This window comes from Dendropsophus ebraccatus, chromosome 12 (genome assembly GCF_027789765.1).
Source record: "Dendropsophus ebraccatus isolate aDenEbr1 chromosome 12, aDenEbr1.pat, whole genome shotgun sequence".
NCBI lineage: Eukaryota > Metazoa > Chordata > Amphibia > Anura > Hylidae > Dendropsophus > Dendropsophus ebraccatus.
In genome coordinates this window covers 57,082,985-57,107,267 of record NC_091465.1, presented here as the reverse complement: position 1 = coordinate 57,107,267, position 24,283 = coordinate 57,082,985, and the positions used below count along the sequence as shown (strand labels likewise).

The window sequence follows — 24,283 nt, the reverse complement described above, 5'->3', positions numbered from 1 at the left end:
CCCACCCTGCGGGGGCGTATACTTTAGCCCGATGTCGTTAAGGGGTTAAAGTGTTGCTGTAGTTATAACTTTCAAAGTCTAAATAAACAGTAGATGTGATATAAAGCAAGTCTGCAATATACATTCATTATTGTTGTTGTTGTTGTTGTTATCATGCTGTAAAACAAAGCTGAACTTACCAGAAATCCAGGTCTAGTCTCCTGAAGGCAGATCTTCTGACTTTTGCTGTCTGAAGAAAAAAAAACCAAAAAAACTAAACACAGGAGGAAACTAAAAAAATTGCACAATTATTTAGAAATATAACAAAGTCCTTCATTTACATATACATGATTTACAAAAATTGATAAAAACTAGGGAATTTCATGGGAAATTACACAAATAACACAAGGCCAGAGGGGGAGAAAGATCTCAGTGTGGTAAATCAATATAAACTTGGAAATGATAAGTGCTGCAATATAATGTGTACCAATTGCAACACTACCATCTGGTGGTCACTGAAATTATAGCAGATGACAAGTATTTAACCTGCAATGCAGTTACAAAAAATGACCAGCATAGATGTAGTATAATATAATATGGTATAAATGGAGGAGAGACTGGTTGTAATCCCTCAGCGGCCGGCCAGGTAATTATTAGAGCACCACAAGTAAGTGTTATTTCCCTTAGGTCCTAAGCAGCAGCACATAATGGGGAAGATTCTATCTTCCTGCAATGATAGGACAGATGGTAACAAGCAATAAAGAGTTTATTGCCCCGCCTATAAGGCCCTATGCTGACCCAGCCTCCTTGTGTTTTTTTTTCTGTCCTTCTGTGGGACAGGTGGTAGGAGGAGAGCAGGGAGCAGGCCTATGTGTGTTTCTCTGCTCTACTTCCAATAATTCTTCTTTTCCACATGGTCGTGTGGAGAGGGAGAGTTTATTTGTATATGTATTTTGTTTTTATATTGCTTTGTTGTGTACAGAGCAAAGATTTTATTTTTCTTATGGAAGCAGCCGCCATCTCAGTGATCGCTCAGCTTCTATGCTCTGGTCAGTAAGTATTATGGTGCCATCCGCTGCCGGGCTGCACGTGGCTGCTAACCATGGCACTGGTCAGACAGGACGCCGCTCGCCTGGTGTCTGTCGTCACTCTTCAGAGAGGTAAGTCATAGTCATACGGCCTCTTTTGTGAGGAATTGTATGGTGCCTGGAAGCCTGACCTGTATTGCAGGAGGCCTGTGTGCAGGCAAATGGATATAAATTTCATGAGATTTATAATAGTTTATCATTTTTATTTATTTTGCCTGTGCGAGTTCTGTGAGACAGTTCCGCTATGTGATCATGTGGTCTGGGTCCTGCTATGTAATAATAGAGTAAAAACTATGGATCTGCTATATGTGTATGCAGCCTTAGATAAGAGCTGTTAGTTGTGCGGTCACTGAGCTGTTTGTGCACCTGGTTGCTGGTTGTGTATTGATTGCACCTGGTATCTTTCTTACACTGGCACTGCTTTTTCTTGTTGCATTGAAGCTATGAAACTGCATTGTGTGTACACAACCCTAGATTTGCTAGGTGTGTATTGGTGACACCTGATGCGTGATTCCTGGCTCTAGTTCTGTGATTGAAGGATGCAGTGAAGCTGTGAGACTGCAGTGTGTGAACACAAGCCCAGAGTTGCTAGGTGAATAATAATAATAATATAATAATTTTTATTTATATAGCGCCAACAGATTCCGCAGCACTTTACAATTCTATTCCGCAGCACTTTACAATTCCTTGCTCCAGTTCTGCTGTGGAAGGATGCATTGTGTGAACACAAACCTAGAGTTGCTGTTATTGCACCTGACCTCTGATTCCTTGCTCTAACACTGCTGTGGAAAGATGCATTGTGTGAACACAAGCCTAGAGTAGCTATTTATTGCACCTAATGTCTGATTTCTTGCTCTAGCTCTGCTGTGGAAAGATGCATTGTGTGAACACAAACCTAGAGTTGCTGTTATTGCACCTGACCTCTGATTCCTTGCTCTAACACTGCTGTGGAAAGATGCATTGTGTGAACACAAGCCTAGAGTAGCTATTTATTGCACCTAATGTCTGATTTCTTGCTCTAGCTCTGCTGTGGAAAGATGCATTGTGTGAACACAAGCCTAGAGTTGCTTATTTTTTTTTTATTTTTTTTTTAATTACACCTAATGTTTTATTCAGTACTGCTATTGAATGAGGCAGTAAAGTTATGAAACTTCGTTGTGTGAAAACAACCCTAGGATTGCTAGTGGTGTATTGATTGCACCTTACATGTCAGCTATAGCTCTGCTTTTTGTTTGATGCAGTGCAGTTATGAGACTGCATTGTGTGAACACAACCCTAAAGTTCCTGGTTGTGTATTGAGCATCTGGGGTCTTTTCTAGCACGGTTACTGATATTTAATGTTGCATTGAAGCTATGAAACAGCTACATGTATAGTACTGCTATTTTTAAAATAGTAAAACGAAGATATTGCAGGGTATGATCACAACTTTAGAGTTTCTAGTTGTGTACAGAGTATACCTGGTGGCTGTCTTACATTAGTTCTGCTACTGAAACAATGATCCATTGAAGCAAGGAGGCTGCATTGTGTGAACACAGCCTTAAGGCCCTATTCCACGGGTCGTTTAGAGGAGTAATATCGTTCGTATTCGGCCGATATCGACCGCTACGAACGATATTCGTCCCGTGGAATAGAGTGCAACGATCAGCAGACATCGTTCATGTCGGCTGATCGTTGCAGTCGCTTGTTTTTCAACATGTTGAAAAACAAGCGACTGATATAGCAGCGATCTGCTGCCGTCGCTCCGTTGAATAGGAGCATCGGCAGCAGACGCTGCTATATCCTATGGGCTGCCCGGACGATCAGCGATCCCCCGGGCAGCCCCCCCAGCAGCTCCCCGCCGCCCCTCACCCGCTCGCTGACGCCGCGTTGAATAGCGGCGGCAGCGAGCGGGGAACGAGGAGCAAACGAGCGCTAATAGCGCTCGTTCGCTCCTTCAAACGACTCGTGGAATAGGGGCATTAGAATTGCTAGTTGTGTATCAGCTACTCTGAGGTATCTGGTTTTCTTGCACTACACAGCAGTCTGTTGCCTCTTTACCTGGCACAGGTTTATTCATCATTTTATCTCACTTAATGCAGGAATCTAATGCCCAAAGTTTCAGGGTGAGGAAACCTTTGGGAAAGCTCAGTCACTTATGTGTGTGTATCCTGCAAGAGTCCACATCCAAATGGCAGTGGAATTTATTTTTGTTTGTAGATTGTATCTTCATTGTAACCCATTACAGAATATATAGTGCTTACTTCTGAGTATGCGTGTCACTCCACATTTGGCTTCCCGATCCATGGCCCCTCCACGCTTGGAGAGGAGCATTAGACTTTGCCAGAGATGGATGTTCTTTCTAATAAAACTCTTATATATCATGAGAATCCACCTGAATCGATTGGGAACACTCTGAGGAAGGACTCTTCCTTACAGAAAGGTACAATCTCTGCCCCAGTCTGAAAAGGAGAAGGAAATCCTCCCTTGTTCCCCATTCTATAGAAGTTTCCAGCATGGAAGGTACTGGAAGAAATGATGGATCCGTCACTAAAAGGGATCATGCATCTCAGAGGTCTTGTGGATGGGGACAAAGAAGCTTGTGACTAAAGCTTCTCTGGCAGCAACCGTTGGTTTACCTTTTTATGCCATATTCTCGACAGTTTCCGATCCAAAGAAGGTAAGTTGTTGGTGAACGTCCATAGATCTACAGTTCTAAGCAAAGAAGGTTCCATATGGAGAACATATGCTCTGTGTTCCCCCTCCTAAAGGAGACTAACCATGCTAGTTGTGAGAGACACATATCTACATGTACCTGGCTACAGAGAAGACTGCATATTCCTTTGCATCCTTCTGAAATCACCTCCGCTCCCTTTACATTCACTAAGGTTACCTGCCGGGTCTGGGATGACATATATCTATCCTAAGATAAGAAGGGAAGTAGATGGGACACTCTTCTATGTTATGTCAGCTGTAGTCACCATCTGGAGAGAATCCAAGATCACCATTGTCTCCTTCCTGCACGAGTGATTGTTAATTGTCAAAAACTTACAGTACTATATTTTTACCTACCCGTAACCATTCCTGGGTCAGGATTCCTAGAACTCCCCATTGGTGTCCCTTCACCCAATGATCATGACATCTGCAAGCAACGAATTGAATAGGCAGGTTGGCATATGTATCCCCGTGCAGCAGATGCTGTCAGTATGGGACCAAAGAATAAACAGCCTACATTGGGTTATGGTTTATACCCACAGATAAAAGGGCCTCAACATTTTCTTCAGTCAGTGGCAGACCAATCTCGCCCTCAAAGTGGGTGGAGGAAACCACCCATCCATCTAACAAAGGGTGAGACAGGCGAAGAAGACTTTGTTCCTAACAGAAGTGGCTGTCATCCAACATGTGAGAGATGAGTGCGGTAAGTGAGCTCCAGTCCACTTCAGCACATCAATCTATGGGGAAGCTATTGGAGTAAGCTCAAGAATGCCTCTACAGTGGTGCATATCGATCTTCAGAGCTGCATGTGATCAGTAGCATTACTGTTAAAAGCAGAAGCTGTTTTTTGCATCGACCAAGAGATCTATCCAGCAACAAGGGGAAGTCACAGTGCCTTAATGTAAAAGGCTAAAGCCATTATATTACCCTGACAGAAGAATGGTCTCTGGACCAGGAGATGTTCTACTGAATCGTCAGATATTACAGCGACCCATTGGTCCCATGGCCATTTCGGGTAAAACCAGGGTGCGTGGTTTTAACTCCCTAAAAACTACTGTGGACAACAATCAGTAGAAGTCTTGTAAAAGACAATACAGGATCAAGTCTCATTAATCCTGATAGCCACAGATTGGCCCAAGAGGTCATTGTGGTAATTGTTGTCCTCTCCTGATGAATATGTCCAAAAGGACATTTTGGAGACTTCCCCAGATTCCTCACCTACTACCCCATGAGGACGGATTGTCTGGCAAATCACCAGATATTATGGCGACCCTTACGTGGACCTAATGGCCATTTCTGATAACGCCAGAATACGTGGTTTTTACTCCCTAAAACTGCTAGGGACGACAACCCGTAGTAGTCTTGTAAGGACAAGACTGAATCATGCCTCATTACTCCTAATAGTTCAAGAAGGCATGGTGGTTCTCTCCTGATGCATGTGTCCAAAAGGACATTTTGGAGACTTCCCCAGAATCCTCGCTTACTGTCACAGAAGGGCAGGTTGTGTCTGGGTCTGGACCACCTATGATTGACGGCCTGAAGATTGACAGGCCTGATGAGCTGAGGCTTTTTAGAATTGGTGGTAAACATGATTCTGCTATTAAGAGCAGAACCCACAAAGAAATTGTCCCTGAGGGTTAAGGACATTGTCTATCCTGGTGTGAAGAATCGGACTTCTCCCATATCACTGTCTATAAGGCGATCCTTCGATTTCTCCAGGATGGGTTTGAGAATGGGCTGAAGCTGCGACTGTCAAAGTACATGTCTCTGCTCTTTATGCTCTTCCAGACAGCTGACTGTCCGAAAAAATCCCTAATACAGAGATTTATTAAAGCTACGCAAAGGATTAAAGCAACTGTAATGGATCCAACTCCCAGGTGGGATCCGGGACTCGTCCTTCATCACCTTGCACGGCTCCGTTTTGAGTTCTTATCTTTAGCTGAATTAAAATACCTGACCCTTAAGGTGTGGTTCCTAGTAGCTATTACATCTGCTAAACGCAGGAGTATGTTCAGACTTTAAGAGCCACTGAACCATATCTTGTTATCCTTCAGGACTTTGTCTTTTACCCTTAAGGTTCCTTCCTTATCCAACATTACTCCGCAGATTCAGTTACCTGTTTTTGCCTAAATTCCTCCAATGAGGAAGCGTTACAACTGCACTCTGGTTGTGGGCGGAGCCTTGGGCCTGCACTCTCTGGTTGTGGGCGGAGCCTTAAGAGTTTATTTAGTGAGAACCAGAGAAGTCAGATTTTTATCTGTATCTTTTTCAGGAAGGAACAGTGATTTGGAAGTCCTCAAAAGCCACTTTATCCAGATGGATACGGCAGACTCTGTGTGTTACCAAGAGGTGAGAGTCCAAGTACCTGAATCCATTAAGGCCCTTACCACAAGGGCAATGTCTACATCCTGGGTGGAGGAGATGTGCATGCCCATTGATCAGATATACAGAACTGCATTGTGGTCTTCTTATACTTTTGGACATTAGAACCTCTGGGCAACCAATCTTGGTAAACCGGTTCTCATGACTGCTGTATGATTCTCCCACCCTTTATGTGATCTTGCTATATCCCCATTATGTGCTGCTGCTTAGGACGTAAGGGAAAGTGGAATTTTATACTCACCGTAAATTCTTTCCTGTAGTCCGAAGCAGCAGCACAAACTAACCCTCCCTATAAAAGTTTATGCATCATACCTTGAGTGTTTTGGCTTATGTTTTCCTAGATCGTTAGAAGTACACAAGGAGGCTGGGTCAGCATAGGGCCTTATAGGCGGGGCAATAAACTCTTTATTGCTTGTTACCATCTGTCCTATCATTGCAGGAAGATAGAATCTTCCCCATTATGTGCTGCTGCTTCGGACTACAGGAAAGAGCATTTACGGTGAGTATAAAATTCCACTTTGTGTAATTCCCTAGTTTTTTATCAATTTTTGTAAATCATGTATTTGTAATTAAAACACTTTGTTATATTTCTAAATAATTGTGCAATTTTTTTCGGTTTTCTATATGGTTGTTTTGTTGCACTGTATGTCGATTTAGGCAGGACTTTCTTTTAGGTTGTCTAAACACAGGAGGAATTCACCCAATACAGAGAGTCACAGCTCAATATGTCTGTCAATCACATGACTGCCTTCTCTCTGTGAGCACTCAGAAGGCCTGGGAAGGACTTCCTGTTTTTCTGACTGTTTCCTGTTTTTTGAGAAAAAAAGTCAGAAAACAGGAAGTTCCTAATAATAATAATAATAGTAAATTGCCAACTTGCTTAACCCCTTAAGGACAGAGCCTGAAATGGCCTTAAGGACAGAGACAAATTTTATGAATATGACCAGTGTCACTTTATTCATTAATAACTTCGGCATGCTTTTACCTATCCGGCCGATTCTGAGATGTTTTCTCGTGACATATGGTACTTTACATTTCTGGTAAAATGGAGTCGATACTCATAACGAATCTTTATGAAAAACACCAAAATAACATGGAAAATTTTGAAAAAATGCATTTTTCCAACTTTGAAACCTTTCTGCTTATACAGAAAATGGTTATGCCACATAAATTATATATTAAATAGCATTAGCAACATGTCTACTTTATGTTGGTAGCTTTTATTAAACTATATTTAATTTTTTTTTAGACAATAGAAAGCTTAAAACATTAGCAGCAATTTTCCAAATTTTCAGTAAAATTTCAAAATCAGATATTTTTAGGGACCTGTTCAGGTTAAGGCTAGGTTCACACTATGTATATTTGAGGCTGTATTTGGTCCTCATGTCAGGTCCTCATAGCAACCAAAACCAGGAGTGGATTGAAAACACAGACAGGCTCTGTCCACACAATGTTGAAATTGAGTGGATGGCCGCCATATAACGGTAAATAACTTCCATTATTTCAATACAACAGCCGTTGTTTTAAAATAACAGCACATATTTGCCATTAAATGACGGCCATCCACTCAATTACAACATTATGTGAACAGAGCCTTTCTGTGTTTTCAATCCACTCCTTGTTTTGGTTGCTATACAGCCTCAAACATACAGCCTCAAATACACGTAGTGTGAACAAAGCCAGAAAGTGTATTTGAGGGGACTGTATATTAGAAAGCCCCACAAAGCACCCCATTTCAGAAACTGCACCCCCAAACTCTGCAAAAGCACATCCAGAACGTTTTTTAACCCTTTAGGGGAGTTACAGAAATAAAAGCTAAGTGTGTAAGAAATTAGAAAACTTTTATTTTCTGTGCAGAGATTTTATTGTAAACCAAAATCTTTCATAATGATAAACCTATTAGCAGAGAAATGCACCCCAATATTGATTGCCCCGCTTCTGCAGTTTATAGATATACCCCATTTGTGACCCTATTGCGCTATTTGACGCAACCACAAGCCTCAGATACAAAGGAGCGCCTAGTGAATTTCAACGCCTCCGTTATATTTGGTTACTTTTGACTGTACCACTTCAGGTTGGCAGAGGCTCTGGGGTTCCAAAACATAAAAAACACCCCTAAAGGGACACCATTTAGAAAACTACACCCCTCAAGGAATGTAACAAGGGGTGCGGTGAGCATCTGGACCCCACAGGTGCTTCACAGATTTTCAGAACAATGTGGTGTAAAAAAGGAAAAATTCTATTTTTTACACTAAAATGTTGTTCTAGCCTTCATTTTTCATTTTTACAAGGGGATAAAAGAAAAAAAAACACCAAACGTGTAGCGCAGTTTCTCCCGAGTACAGAAATACCCCACATGTGGACATAAAGTGCCAAGCGGGCGCAGGACGAGCCTCCAAAGGGAAGAAGCGCAAATTGGCCTTTGGAAGCTGGATTTTACTGGAATGGATTTCAAGGGTCATGTCGCATTTACAGTGCCCTCGTGCTGCCAAAACACTGGAAACCTGTTTTTTCTCTTTTAACCTCTTGTGAAAATGAAAAATGTAAGGATAAACCAACATTATAGTGTAAAAAATTTTATATTTCATTTTCACGCCATATTGTTCCACATTTGTTCCCGTCACCAATGGGGTCCATATGCTCACTACACCCCTTGTTACATTCCCTGAGGGGTGTAGTTTCCATAATTGGGTCACTTGTGGGGGGGTTCAACTGTCTTGGCAACACAGGGGCCTTTTAAATGCAACATGGCCCCTCGAAATCCATTCCAGCCAAATCCAGCCTCCAAAAGCCAAATGCCTTCCTTTTGGAGGCTTACCCTGCACCCGCATGGCGCTTTATGTCCACATGTTGGGTATTTCCGTACTCAGGGGAAATTGCTCTACACATTTAGTGTTTTTTTTATCTTTTTTTTTATCTCCCCTTGTGAAAATGAAAAAATCAAGACAAGATCAATGATTTAGTGTAAAAATTAAACATTTTTTACACTATGTTAGTCTAGCCTTGATTTTTTTTCCTTTTCCACAAGGGGTTAAAAAAGAAAGTGAACACAAAACGTGTCGGGTAATTTCCCCTGAGTACGAAAATACCCCACATGTGGGCATAATGTGCCATATGGGCACAGGGCAAGCCACCAAAGGGACAGAGCGCCATTTAGAGGCTGGAATGGAGGAAGGAGGCCATGTCGCAATTAAAAAGCTCCTGTGCTGCCAGGACAGTAGAAACCCCCCACAAGTGAACCCATTCTGAAAACTACACCCCATAAGGAATCCAACAAGGGGGTACAGTGAGCATATGGACCCCACTGGTGACAGGCACATATGTTGAACATGTGCCGTGAAAATAAAAAATACATTTTTTTCATTTTCACGCCACAAATGTGCCCGTCACCAGGAGGCCATATCCCCGCTGCCCCCCTCGTTAGATTCCTTAAGGGGTGTAGTTTCCAGAATGGGGTCACTTGTGGGGGGTTTCTACTGTCCTGGCCGCACAGAGGCTTTGAAATTGCATCATGGTATCCTCTAATGGAAATGGCGGCCATACCTATTTAGCTGGGGAAAAGGGACAATTTTAATTTATTTGGGGGTATTAGGCCAATTATTAGTTTATAAGGTTGAAAACGACAGGTGTCCATCAAATTCAACCTGTGTTGATCCAGAGAAAGGCAAAAAAAAACCTTGTGAGGCAGACGACAGTAGCCTCATCACAGGGGAAAAATTCCCTTCCGACTCCATAATGGCAATCAGAATAATCCCTGGATCAACGTAACCCCTGAAATACGAATAAGGGACAGAATTTAGACAATGTAGAACTCCAATGACGTGTGGTACGCCTTGAAGCGATCCAGTATGCAGAGGCCGGGGTGAGCAGGACGGGTGTCACATTGGAAAATGGCGTCCTTCCTGATCCCCCTGTTACGCCACACTCTGCACTTCTTCTGGGGTCTTCTGTTTTCCAGTGTGGGGGACGTCACCTGGAAAATGTTGCCCTGGTGCGATACGGGGTCCTTCATATCCAGAAGTGCTGGGTCCGCTCCATGGCTGCTAAATATTAGGGCTCTATTACTGCTTCTGATATTTTCGGATCGTGCCGCAAGCTACAGTAGCTCGGGCAGCGAGGGACCGGAAGAGGGGGTGCTGGTATAAAGGTTATCCCCGTACAGGTGGTAACCTTTATCCAGCAGTGGGAAGATCAGTTCCCAAACGATCTTCCCACTAACTCCGAAGATGGGGAGGGATATCTGGGGGCTGGATTCGGGTGTCCCTTCCTTCATACACTCTAAGGGTACGTGCACACTGCGAAAATTCTACACACTCTGTGAGCGTACCTCAGGGTACACTTACAGATATAGGGGTTACGTGCACACTGTGGAATGGCGAAGGATTACCCTTTGTGCATTCCGCAGCTGGCACCCACCGACGGACTGATGCAGGCGCACGTGTCTGTCCGTGTCATAGACTCCATTCTATGCACGGGCGGATTCCGCCCTCTGTCCAAAGAATGAACGTGTTCATTCTTTGGACGGACGATGGAATCCGCCCGTGCATAGAATGGAGTCTATGACACGGGTGGAGACGTGCGCCTGCTTTAGTCCGTCTGTGGGTGCCAGCTGCGGAATGCACAAAGGGTTATCCTTCGCCATTCCACAGTGTGCACGTACCCCCTATATCTGTAAGTGTACCCTGAGGTACGCTCACAGAGTGTGTAGAATTTCACACCATACCGTGATCTCTTATTGGGACGGTACTGGCGGAAAAGACGTGTCTGGGGGGCAGCGTACGCTACGCTACCCCCAGACACGTCACTGGATGATGAGGAACGAAGGATCCCCCCATTCATCCTCACTGGCTGCTTCGGTGTTGGAGGCAATAATAACGTATGCCTCTGACGCCGAAAACACCCTGGGGGCCATCTTTATACGGGGATTGGTATATGGGGTATGTAAATGTGTAATGTAGTGTAGTGTAAAACTTTATTCCATGTAGTGTAGTGTTTTTTACGTGTTTTTTTGCAGTAAGAAAAAATATCCCTACGCCAAGAAAGGAGCTGCTGAAAAATGCGCACTTATGTGCGGCACTTATCAGCAGACAGTGGCGGTAGGATATAGGGGGGAAAAAACGCCCCTACGCCAAAAAGGAGTTGCTGATCAGCGGCGCACTTATTTGCGATGCTGATCAGCACTCAGCGGCGTTAGGGCGCAAAAAAATTGAAAAAAATAAAAATTAAAAAAAATCTTTTTAACCCAAAGCAACTGATCAGTGAATGATATTCACTAATCAGCCGCTAGGGGGCAGTAGAGCGACGCTGCCGGAGATTGCCGAGGCCCGCCGAACCCGTGGACCCGAGCGTTTCCGAAGATTTCTGACGCTGGACGACCGAACCCGGAAGTAACCCAAAAAAGACGCGAGGACGGCACGGACCGCAGATCGTCGCACCGGACGCCCAGATCAGGTGAGTATGGTACTTCTGCACCATACACACCTGTTCTGCACCCCTCAGCTACCTAGCTGAGGGGTGCAGAACCCGATGGCACTGTTTTTTTACAGTTTAATCGCCATGATGGGCCGGCTGGTACTGGCCGGCCTATCACGGCGATCGTGGGGGTGGCACAGGCGCAATCTTTGGTGGGGACACTGATGGCGATTGGTGCTGTCTCGGACAGCACCAATCGCCATTGCTTTCTGGGTCACCGATAACCCGGAAAGCTGAATTTAGCTGCTATATGCTGATCTGTGCCGACGAGCAGAGATGGCCTGCTATACATTATAGCAGGCCATCTTGCCCGACCGCTATGCGTTTGCGTTAAAACCCACCCTGCGGGCGCGTATACTTACGCCCGATGTTGTTAAGGGGTTAATATCAAATCTACTGTTGATTTAGATTTTGAAAGTTATAATGATGGTGACACTTCAAAATTACAATATATTAAATTTTTAACAATAAGTAGTGATATATATGCCAGTGGTGATTGGTAGTGGTCTGATCTGTTGGACTCTGTGCCTTCAGTCTCATGTCTGTAAACTGGCATGTCAATCAATCTATAGGGGCACAGGGCGTATTTTTGCTGCATGGAGCACAGGAAACACTATTACATTATGACTGTATGGGAGCACAGGGGGCATTCTTACTGCAATGCTGGCACAGGGGGCACTATTAATCTATGGGGGACATGGGGCATTATCACTTTATTAATGTACAGGGGGCTTTATAGGAGCATAGGTAGCACTATTAATGTATGGAGCACTGAGAGCATTAATACTGTATGTGGGCAGAGAGGGCATTATTCCGGTATCAAGGCAAAGAGGGCACAGTTACTGCTTGGGGCACTATTACTGTATAGGACACAGGGGGCATTATTGTATAAGAACACAGGGAGTATAATTAATATACACAGAGGGTATAAGTACAGTGTGGAGGCACAGGAGAAATTATTTTTAAGTGGGGTACAATGGGGGCACAGTGAGAATTATTTATGATTATGTGTACTTTTAGGATAGATAAAGCAGATTGCCACTATCCACCCCTGCTATCTCTCTTAGTAGCCTTAATGGAGGTTTAGAGCATGGCCACCATGGTGTGCTCACTCTCTAAATAAAATGTGTCAAGTGTGAGAGCACTCATCATTTAGGGTGACAGTAAAAAAAATCTATTGCAGCATGCACGTATGGATATAAGCCTGAAATGAAGAGGTTTTTTTTACAGTCACTTTGAATGGCGAGAGCCCTTTAATTTTTCTTATTTTATTATTTATAAGTATGTGTAATGTGGGGGCATTAGTTGTCAATATTAGTGAGGGGGAGCAGTTTGGGCAATATTAGTGAGGGTATTACAGTATGGTACACTATGGTACACTAAGAGGGACAGCAGAAACAAGTCATTGTTCGGAGAACTTTTTTTGCAACAGAGGAGACACTTGCAGCAAATACTGCAGTTGTGCTCGTTACGAGCGCTCATAGTTACTGTACAAAGGGGAGCAGCGCTGCAGCCAGGGTCCGGACAGCTGGCCTCCGTGGTCCGCCAGTTGAGGACCCCTGTGATGGGGTATATTTAATTAAAAAAAAAAATAATGTTCAAGTTGATTATATGAATATCTAATGTCTCATGTAGATGTCTAGAAGGTTACTGCCAAATTAGTTATTTTTTTAGTAATTAGCAAAATTACATTAAATTAAAATATCTAATTTTTTTTATTTAGTTCAAATGTCAGAGTGGAAATTCCAGTAAATATACCGGAACTTAATGTAGTTTTCTGTAACAGTAAGTATACCTTTATTTATAGGGGGAAAGGGTCAAAATGAGCATATGATGTGTCATAAATACATGCAGGGCCTAGTCTAACATTTCTGCTACCATACAGGATGGGAAGGAGAATACAAACAGTCCCAACACCTAACCCCATCCCACACGTTCTGTTAGTCAAATGCTGGTGTTTTTGAACAACCCTGAAGAAGTAAGCATTTTACTGATGAAAGGCGTGGGGTGAGGTTAGGTGTCACTACCGCATGCATTATTATTCCCCTCCTGTATAGTAACTTATTTGGGCATTTTGCTAATTTTCCTAATGATTGTTGCTGTGGCATGATTTATCCATTGTTTTTTATTGCATCTTAAACGCTTTAGCACACGTTTTTGATTAATGCTATGCCAGCGCCAGGTATGGCAAGAGGCAGTCAGACAAGACACGACAGTGAGCCCTAAGCTGACCCCGCCCACTGTCCCTGCCTACTTGCCACAAGACAGTCCTAGTCGACTGTGGACAACCACAGTGACAGTCCCTATACCCAATAGGATTAAACACAGAACTGCGACAGACAAGCACAGTAAATCCAAGGTCAATAATCTGGGTCAGTAACGGCGGGCAGCAGAAGTACAAGGTCGGCAGACAAGTCGGGTAAACCAAAACAAGCCAAAGGTAAGGGCAGGCGGCAAACAGGATACAGTGGATAGAAGCAGAGGTCAGAGTAAATTACAGAGGAACAAACAGGAACACTTAGCCAAGTGGTTAAACTAATAGCCAGCAACTACTGCTGGCCACAGAGACTATTTATTAGGAATCAGGAGTTTGATCCAGATCGCCATTGGACTGGCGCTCAGGTAAACAAAGACCCTCACGGGCAGAGGCACCTGCCTGTCAAGGGAAACACAGGACTGCTCAGCTGCAGGAATCAGCTACCAGTGAACAGTAACCCTATCCTTGCCAGAGGCTGAAAGGCAAGACGTTTGTGGCTGAACAGATAACACCAGGTTCAGTGCCTTCTGCGCTGCATGCCCCTAACTGAGGAGTGCAAAGGCACATTTCTGACATGCTATATACATTTATAGTGAGGGACTTGTACATTCTTTGGCCACTGGGTAACAGTCTCGATTTGTAGGGGAGTCACATGTCAGGGTTTCTCCCCTCTTTGTTTGTCTGTATACAGTCTTTTAATGTTTTGTGTAGATCAAAGATTGATGTATTTTGACCTGTGACTAAGATGGGCATGTTATGCCATGTCTTCCCAGAGTTGTTTCTTTTTGTTTGCTGTAATTAGCATATGTTATGCAAGTAGAATGTCCTTGTAATATAAGGTATTAATAGTTTCTTCTGGCATCAAAGACTTAGAGAAGAAAGAAAACTGCAAAACTGGAATGGGCTTAGAATACCCCAGTGGACATGTCATGGAGGAAATATGGTACCCCAAATCCTGTACAATGAAAACCTTTCACAGTGAAGAGGAGCTGAACACATGTATGAAGGGGAAGTTTATTTACATGTTTGGAGATTCAACCGTGCTCCAGTGGATGAAATTCTTTGAAAATAAGTTAAAAAGTAAGTTTTAAAAATTCTGACACAAAACAGGCAAAATCTAAGGCTGTTCACATCTGCACTGTTGCTTCCAAAATCTGCCAGATTCTATGTATAGCACACACCAACAGCACCTAATGAACCCCAGTGATGTATAATCAGGTCCATTGGGTTTTGTCTAAGTGTAAGTCCTTGCTTCATTGTGTGCAGTTGCAAGTTCTGATGCGGGCGCGCACTGATGCCAGAAAGATTATCCGGCCACTACTACAGTACCGGCCGGGAGGATCCGGGCAGAAACCGGCCGTTCCGTGACCTGGTCGGGTCACGGAACAGCTGGTCTAATACAAAGTGTGAACATGTACAGGGTGCGTTCACGTGTACAGGATCCGCAGCAGATTTGATGTCGTAGATTTAAAGCTGCAGATTTAAAGCAAATCATCAGTTTCAAATGTGGGCCATTAAATCTGCTGCGGATCTGCTGGGGATGCTGTACGTGCGAACGCCGGCAGTGTCGGGGGGGCAGGGTGGCACCTGCCCCCCCGGGCCGGTCCCCCCAATATACTTAAGGGCCGCGGCGGCCGGATGTTGCTGAGGCCGCTCTGCCACTTTAATGCTTTCAGTCAGTGCAGTAGCGGTGGCTGCACTTGCTTTCTAGGAGTCAGCAGCGGTGACAGAACGCTGCGCTGACTCTGCCTCACACTTTACTTTGCTCACTGGTGGAGCAGGCAGCCTGTTCCATCAGTGAGCAAAGAGCAGTGCACCACACATGGAGGAGAGAGAAGAGGACGCCTGCCGGGAGAGGAGCCGCCCACCACCCTGACTGCTGAGTTGGATCTGGGGGGGAGGGGGGGTACTGTATAGTACTGGTCTCTGTAAAACTCCAATACAATACAGTAGCCTAGGGCTGGCTGGAGCAGGTGACACTCACCTCCCTGTCTGGCCAGCCAGCTTCCCCTCCGTGATTCAGGCAGTGCCAATTGTTCCTCTCTGCTCTGCTCTGGCCAGACCTGACAAGAAGAGGCCAGAGCAGCAGAGCAGCACAGACCTGCTAATGAGTATATTGGGGAGGAAGGGGGGGGGCGTTGTACTTTGTTCTGTAACATGTGACTCTCCAGTTCTTGCATAACTACAACTCCCATTATACCCAGGTGCAGGACATGATAGGAGTTGTAGTTTAGCAACAGCTGAGGAGTCACTGGTCAGTGGTACAGTATGTTAGGGGGTCAGTGGTACAGTACGTTAGGGGGTTAGTGGTACAGTACATAATGGGGTTAGTGGTACAGTACATTAGAGGAAACGGTGGTACAATACATTAGAGAGGACAGTGGTACGGTACATTAGGGGGTAAGTGGTACATTACAGAGGACAGTGGTACAGTATATTAGAGAGGACAGTGGTATGGTACATTAGAGGGGACAGTGGTATGGTACATTAGAGGGGACAGTGGTACAGTACATTAGGGGACAGTGGTACAGTACATTAGGGGACAGTGGTACAGTACATTAGGGGACAGTGGTACAGTACATTAGGGGACAGTGGTACAGAGATTAACTCTGGCCTTACATAAGAATCCTGGGATGGCAGAGTTTGGAGGAACAAAAAAAAAAATCTATACCCGTCCCTGTGCCCCTGCAGGACAGGTTCACCACCTTTTACAGCTACTGTTATCCTGCATTGTCATGTCCCGGCGGGAAGTACCCACTCGCCCCAGTACATGACGTTGCAGGACCAGGAGCTGCAGGAGGCCAGTCTGTGTGCAGTGGTGCAGCACTGCGGGGGCATAGGGACAGGTAAGTATGGATTCTTTATTATGTTCCCCTCACCCCATGCCAGCTTGGGATGTTTAGGTTTGGCAAGAGTTCTCCTTTAAGTATGTGTGCCCTGGCAAATATCCGCTACTCATGGGCCACTGCTGTGTGCTTGCCCCCCAGGCTAAAGTTTGCCAGCCAGCCAGCCACTGAACGCCGGTATCTCACATGACGTAAAACAGCGGCCGTTCTGTGACCCAGCTGAGTCACAGATCATCCCATCCGGTACTGCAGTACAGGCCGGATGATCTTCACTGCCACTCAGTTCAGATGCGCCACCATGCTCTAATGCACTGTGCCACTGTTCCCTTAAGAAGTATGCCACTGTGCACTGTGAACTGTGCTCCTAATGAACCCTGTGTAATCTATGGCACCAGAGCTCATATGGACTGTGCCATTGGCCTTTATTTAACAGTGCCACTGTCCCTCTAAATTAACTGTGCCACTCTTCCCCTGATGATTTGTACCCCTAATTAAGTGTGCCACTGGAACTGTCCAGAGCAATAGCAAATCCCCCTAGAAAACCTCTCCTGCTCTTCAGACTGCTAAAGAATACAACTTTCTGCAAGACATACATCAGCTGATAAGTGCTGGAAGACTTGTGATTATTTAATAGAAGTAAATTACAAATCTCTGGCACTTTCTGGCACCAGTTGATTTGAAAGATTTTCTTTTCTGAATTACCCTCTTATTGACCTGTTCCACGAACGACTCAAAAGTGATGGGGGCATTAAGCTCCAACTGTGAGGCTGTCATTTTAGGAAAACTGGCCTCCATAAGGAAAGTCCAGTATTTGCAGATGGGGGGAATATATTCACTTTATCCAGAACACACTAGTTACTACATGTATGCATGTAGTAACTCATATTTTCCAGTAGATGGTGCTGGAGTATTTTAGGTATACAGTTTTAAAGTCACTAACTAGGTTCCCGTTGTTTTTCTGAGAAGAAAGCTGTAGGGCCTCAATTTATAAGGACAGAATATGCCCTTAAGTGTAGGAAATTAGGTAGATATATCATAGAAGCAATTCTCACTGTTAGTGGCTCCCTGATGTGTGAAGTCCCTGTGGTGGTGGTGGTGGTGCTCTGTATTGGTGCTATAGGTGCTTGTGGTGGTAGTAGTGATGGGGACTTCTGGGGAAGAGCCTTCTTTCTTGTTGCTAGATTCAAGGCAGGGGCGGTCTTGGCATTTCTGGGGCCCCAAGCGAAGTTAAGTCTGGGTCCCCCCCCCCCCCCCCTCAACATGCGCTCCACAACAATAGACCGTTGTGTGCTGCCCCCAGTAGTATATACACCTTGTGCAATACCGCCAGTAGTATATACCCCTTGTGCGCTGCCGCCAGTAGTATATACCCCTTGTGCGCTGCCGCCAGTAGTATATACCCCTTGTGTGCGTTCCCCAGTAGTATATAGACCTCTGTGTGTTCCTCCAGTTATGTATATGGACCCTCTGTGTGTTCCTCCAGTTATGTATATGGACCCCCTGTGTGCTGCCCCTGTTGTATATGTAGCCCCTGTGTGCTGCCCCAGTTGTATATAGACCCCCTGTGTGCTGCCCCAGTTGTAAATAGACCCCCTGTGTGCCCCACCAGTATTATATAGACCCCTGTGTGCTCCTCCAGCAGTATATAGACCCCTTGTGTGCTTCCTCCAGTAGTATACAGACCCCTGTGTACTCCCCGTTATATATAGACCCCCTGTGTGCTGCCCCCAGCAGTATATAGACCCCCTGTATGCCTCACCAGTAGTATATAGACCCCCTTTGTGCTCCTTCAGTAGTATATAGCCCACCCTCGTGCTCCCCCACTTGGATATAGACCTCCTGTGTGCTCCCCCAGTTGTATATAGACCCCATTCTGCTGCCCCAAGTAGTATTTAGACCCCCTGTGTGCTGCCCCAGTAGTATATAGACCCTTCTGTGAAGCCCTAGTAGTCTATAGCCCCCCTGTGTGCTCCCCCAGTTATATATATAGCCCCCTTCTGTGCTCCCCCTGTTATATAACCCCCCTGTGTGCTCCCCCCCACTTATATAGACCCCCCACAAGGACAAAGCGGCCACTTGTGACCGCAGTGAAAACACTTTCTGCGGCCACAAGAGTGACTGACAGAAGGGAGACAATGGCTCCCACCCAGTCAGTGCTGCTGCTGCATGTAACTATGAGCGCTCATTACGAGTGCTCATAGTTACAGTTCAGATCGCAGCAGCGAGCAGGGCAGTGGCCCTGTCCAGCAGTCTTGAGCAGAAGAGCGGGGTGTGGGGGCCCCCTGAATGTTGGGGGCCCCAAGCATTTGCTTGGGGTGCTTGGTGCCAAAGACCGCTACTGATTCAAGGAACACAGATCTGAGGTGGGCCCATGTCTCCTTCAATGCCTTTGGAGAGAGCTTGTACTAAGAAAAATAGCTTGCAAGTTGCCTCCTGAAGGTCATCAGCAGGGACAGATTAACTTTACCATAGACCCCGGGCTGTTCACTCCCCCCCCCAGATCTGTCACCCTACACAACACGGACATTGGAAGCACAGCATTTAAATGCAGCTGTCACGTTTGACAGCTGCATTTAAATGCTTAATTAGCTGGCGCAGAAACGAGACCCGCGTCGGCTAATAGATGCGCTCCCAGATAGCAGCCGGGAGCGGCGCCGTTCTGACCTTCCCTTGTGCCGCCTTGACGTACGAGGTACGTCATGGGACGCGAAGGGGAAGAGTCCATCAGGTGCAACCTATAGCCTTACTGTGTAAGGGTTCTTTTACACACACAGATACAGTTGTGTTCAAAAAGTTTCAATACCTCGGCAGAATTTTTGCTTTCTTGTCTTTTTTTTTCAGAGAATATGAATGACGGCACAAACTTTTTCTTCATACATAGTTAGTGGTTGGATAAAGCCATTTATTGTCAAACTACTGTTTTTTGTTTTTTTTTTTTTTTTTAATCATAATGAAAACCAGAAACATCCAAATGATCCTGATCAAAAGTTTACTTACCCCAGTTCTTAATATTGCTCCCTCTAACTTCAGTGACATTTTGAAGTCTTTTGTGGTAGTTGTGGATGAGGCTCTTTCTTTTTTTAAAATGGGCTTTGCCATCTGAGAAAATAAAGAGCCTCATGAACTATCACAAAAGACTTCAAGCTGTCATTGATGTTCTGGGGGCTATACACAGTATTAAAAATTATGGTATGTAAACTTTTGATCAGGGTCATTTGGATGTTTTTGGTTGTCATTTTGATTTACCATTAACGATGAGTAAAAAAAAAAAGTTTGTGTTGTTACTTAACCCCTTCAAGACCAAGCCTATTTGCACCTAAAAGACCAGGCTCATTTTTCAAAATCTGACCTGTCTCACTTTATGCGCTTATAGCTCAGTGATGCTTTAACGTATGCTAGCGATTCTGAGATTGTTTTTTCGTCACATATGGCACTTTATATTAGTGGCAAAATTTGGTCACTACTTTGTGTGTTTTTTTGTGAAAAACATCAAAATATCATGAAAAATTATAAAAATTAGCATTTTATGAACTTTGAAATTCTCTGCTTCTAAAAAAAGAAAGTTGTATTACATAAATTAGTTACTAAGTCACATTACCAATATGTCCTCTTTATTCTGGCTTCATTTCATAAACATATTTTACTTTTTTAGGGTGTTACGGGGCTTAGAAATTTATCAGCAAATTACCACATTTTCGTGAAAGTTTCCAAAACTGATTTTTTTAGGGACCAGTTCTTATTTTAAGTTGATTTAGGAGGTTTGTATACTGGAAACCCCCATAAGTGACCCCATTTTGGAAACTAGACACCTTAAAGAATTAATCTAGGGGTATAATGAGCATTTTAACCCTACAGGGGCTGGAGGAAAGTATTCACCATTAGGCCGTAAAAAAATGAAAAGTTAACATTTTCCAATAATATATACATTTAGATTAACGTTTCTCATTTTCAAAAGGAACATGAGAGAAAAAGCACCCCAAAATTTGTAACACGGGTTCTCTTGAGTACTACGGTACCCCATATGTGGGCGTAAACCACTGTATGGGCACACAGCGGGGCTCAGAAGGGAAGGAGCGCCAATTAGCTTTTCCATTGCAGATTTTGCTGAAGAAGTTTCCGAGTGCCAGGTGCATTTGCAGAGCCCCTGTAGTGTCAGCAGAGAGAAAAAAACCCATAAGTCACCCCATTTTGGAAAGTACACCCCTCAAAGAATTCATCTTCGGGTAGGATGAGCAATTTGACCCCACAGGTGTTAGAGGAAAGTATTCAAAATTAGTAAAAATGAAAAACTCGAATTTTTCCAATAATATGTTCCTTTAGTTTGAAATTTCTCAATTTCACGAGGAACAAGAGGAAAAAAAGTACCCCAAAATTTGTAACGCAGGTTCTCCTGAGTAAAAAGGTACCTCATATGTGAGCATAAACCACTGCATGGGCACACAGCAGGGCTCAGAAGGAAAGGAGCGCCAATTAGCTTTTTCAATGCAGATTTTGTGGAAGAAGTTTCTGAGCGCCAGGTGTGTTTGCAGAGCCCCTGTAGTGCCAGCGGAGTAAAATCTCGCCATAAGTCACCCCATTTTGGAAAGTGCACCCCTCAAAGAATTCATTTTGGGGTGTGGTGAGCATTTTGACCCCACAGGTATTAGAGGAAAGTATTCAAAAGTAGACAGTAAAAATGAAAAACTCGAATTTTTCCAATAATATGTTCCTTTAGTTTGAAATTTCTCAATTTCACGAGGAAAAGGAGAGAAAATTCACCTCAAAATCTGTAATGCAGGTTCTCCTGAGTACAACGGTACCCCATATGTGGGCATAAACCACTGTATGGGCACACAGCAGGGCTCAGAAGGGAAGGAGCGCCAATTTGCTGGAGCAAAACCGCAGCTAGTAACAGTTATTAGAATAGCGCAGTAACTAAAATACAATAAAAAAAATTAGATTACAGGTAATGTGGGGTGGTTACGGACAGTCTGGGGTGGTTCCGGGTAATCTAGAGGTGGTCACGGGCAGTCTGAGGTGGTTACGGGCAGTCTGAGGTGGTTACGGGCAGTCTGGGGTGGTTCGGGCAGTCTGGGGTGGTTACGGGCAGTCTGGGGTGGTTACGGGCAGTCTGGGGTGGTTACGGGCAGTCTGGGGTGGTTACGGGCAGTCTGGGGTGGTTACGGGCAACCTGCTGTGGTTACGGATAAACTGAAGTGCTAATAGGTAATCTGAGGTGGGTACCTGTAATCTGGCGTGGTTACGGGCAATCTGGAGGGGGTCACTGGCAATTTGGGGTGGTTAGAGGCAAGGTGCAGTGTTCAGAGGCAAGGTGCGGTGGTCAGATGCAAGGTGCGGTGGTCATAGGCGACGTGCGGTGGTCAGAGGCAACCTGCGGTGGTTGCGTGCAATCTGGGGGGTTACATGTAATCTGGCATGATTACGGGCAACCTGGGGTGGTTACGGGCAACCTGGGGGGGGGGGGGGTTACAGACAATCTAGAATTGTTACGGATAGAGTGAAGTGCCTATAGCTAATCTGGGGTGGTTACATGTAATTTGTGGTGGTTACAGGCAATCTGGGGTGATTACGGACAATCTGGAGGGGGTCACGGGCAACGTGCGGTGGTTACGGGCAACGTGCGGTGGTTACGGGCAACGTGCGGTGGTTACGGGCAACGTGCGGTGGTTACGGGCAACGTGCGGTGGTTACGGGCAATCTGACGTGATTACGGACAACCTGGGGTGGTTATGGGCAACGTGCGGTGGTTACGGGCAACCTGCGGTGGTTACGGGTAATCTGGGGGGGGTTAGGGGTAATTTGGGAGTAAACTGCAATTATTACTATAATAAAAAGTGTGTGTTTTATTTTTTTATGTTTGTCACTTTTTGTACTTTATACATTCATGTTCACTGTATTACTATGATTACTGTGATATTTTCTATCACAGTAATGATAGTTCAGTGACAGAGACCAAATTGGTCTGTCACTTTAAATTTTCAGAGCTTGGCTGGTTGTGGAGCGCATGCGCACTTCATAACCAGCCAGGACACGGAAGAGGAAGGAGCTCCAGGAGCAGGTGAGTATATGGGGTAGGGGAGGGTGACTCTGGGACGGGGGTGACTGGGGGGTTGGGGGGCGACTTGGGGGGTGGGGGGACATCACTTTTTATCCCCTGTCACCAATCATTCATGGTGACGGGGGATAAAAAGTGCCGGCGGCACATGGCACAAGCGATCAGCGGTATATAGTATATACCGCTGATCGCTTGTACCGGGACCCCACAGGGGGGGTCCCGATGACTGCCCCATGCTCTCCGCTACCTCCGGTGGCGGAGAGCATGGGGCTTTCATTCATTTTTCTTTTTTGATCACTGTGAACAGACATTAGTCTGTTCACAGTGATCGCGGCGGCCATCTTGGATCCGATGGCCGCCGCGGGAGGGGGGAGTTAGTGACTGGGGCACTAGGGGGCTGATCTGGGGTCTGATTTTTACTTATTTCATCTCCCCCCACCGTGGGGGGAGATGAAATACAGCGGCGGCACCGGCCCATTAGTGACCGCCGTTTCGGCTGTCACTAAGGGGTTAATGGGGGTCAGCTGCGGAATCGCAGCTGATCCTCATTATCTCCGGTGCTGTACACAGATGAGAGCGGGATCGCTGTCCCTGCAGCGATCCCGTTCTCATCACAAAGCCCCTGTCAGTCAGGAACGTATTATGTACATTCCTACTGCACGGGGCATGTGCAATAGGAACGTATATATACAGATGGCTGACGTGAAGGGGTTAAATTCTCTAAATTAAAGGACTACTGTATCTTACAGATTATCTGACAGGTTTTTGAAACCAAAGCCAAGAATTAATTTGAAAAGAGGAGAAATCCCAATCTTTTGTTTATGACCTGTTCTCTGTTTATAGCCTGTTCCTGGCTTTGGCTTCAAAAATCTGCCAGATAATCTGTCAGAATGGGTGTGTGTGGTTATACATTAGCTCTGCTCCTCTGTCTCGCTTGCTGTTCCTCCTCCTGTGCCATCAGACTACATTTCCCAGTAGTCTTTGCAGTGCACGGAATGTCCTGTTTCCCCCCCCACACACACACACACACAAATACACAATCCCTGCCTTTTTCAGTGCCTTACATCCATGCCCCACCTCTTTCTGCCCACACCATGCCCTCACGCCTGCATCAGTCTTTGCTCAGAAAACCTACAAAAATGTAGCTTTTTACTACTTTTGCGCAATCCACAGCAAAATATTACAAATTAGCTCTAATTAAAAACTAAACATAGCTTCACAGACTTTTGTTTCATGAATTGGGCCATTTGTCTGTATCACATACTAAATCAGCTGGTCCACTCTGTCTGCACTCCTCTGTCCTTTTGTAAAAATTAATCGTGGGATAGGAGCAGCGTGAACAAGTTGAAAATGTGTCAAACGATCAGTGGGGAATTGGTAAGTGCACCTATATGCTTTTTGTGCAGTTCATTTTTTTTTTATGGGATTAGTGCTTTAATTGATTTATTACTAATTAACCTGTCTCCGTTTGATTGCACCCAGGGGGCTTTAAGCCATTTGTTGTTGTGTAGG

General features: G+C 45.0%; 1 protein-coding gene across 3 annotated transcripts in view; it reads left to right on the top strand.

Annotated features, from left to right (window-relative positions):
- The window catches only part of LOC138769042 (NXPE family member 1-like), an 80,947-nt gene that overhangs the window by 55,443 nt on the left and 1,221 nt on the right, over positions 1-24,283 (top strand). For all 3 annotated transcript variants that reach the window (XM_069947207.1, XM_069947208.1, XM_069947209.1), the window contains 2 exons: positions 13,337-13,398; positions 14,738-14,950. In XM_069947207.1, coding sequence (XP_069803308.1) covers positions 13,337-13,398; positions 14,738-14,950 — 275 coding nt within the window. The remainder of the gene's footprint in view (positions 1-13,336; positions 13,399-14,737; positions 14,951-24,283) is intronic.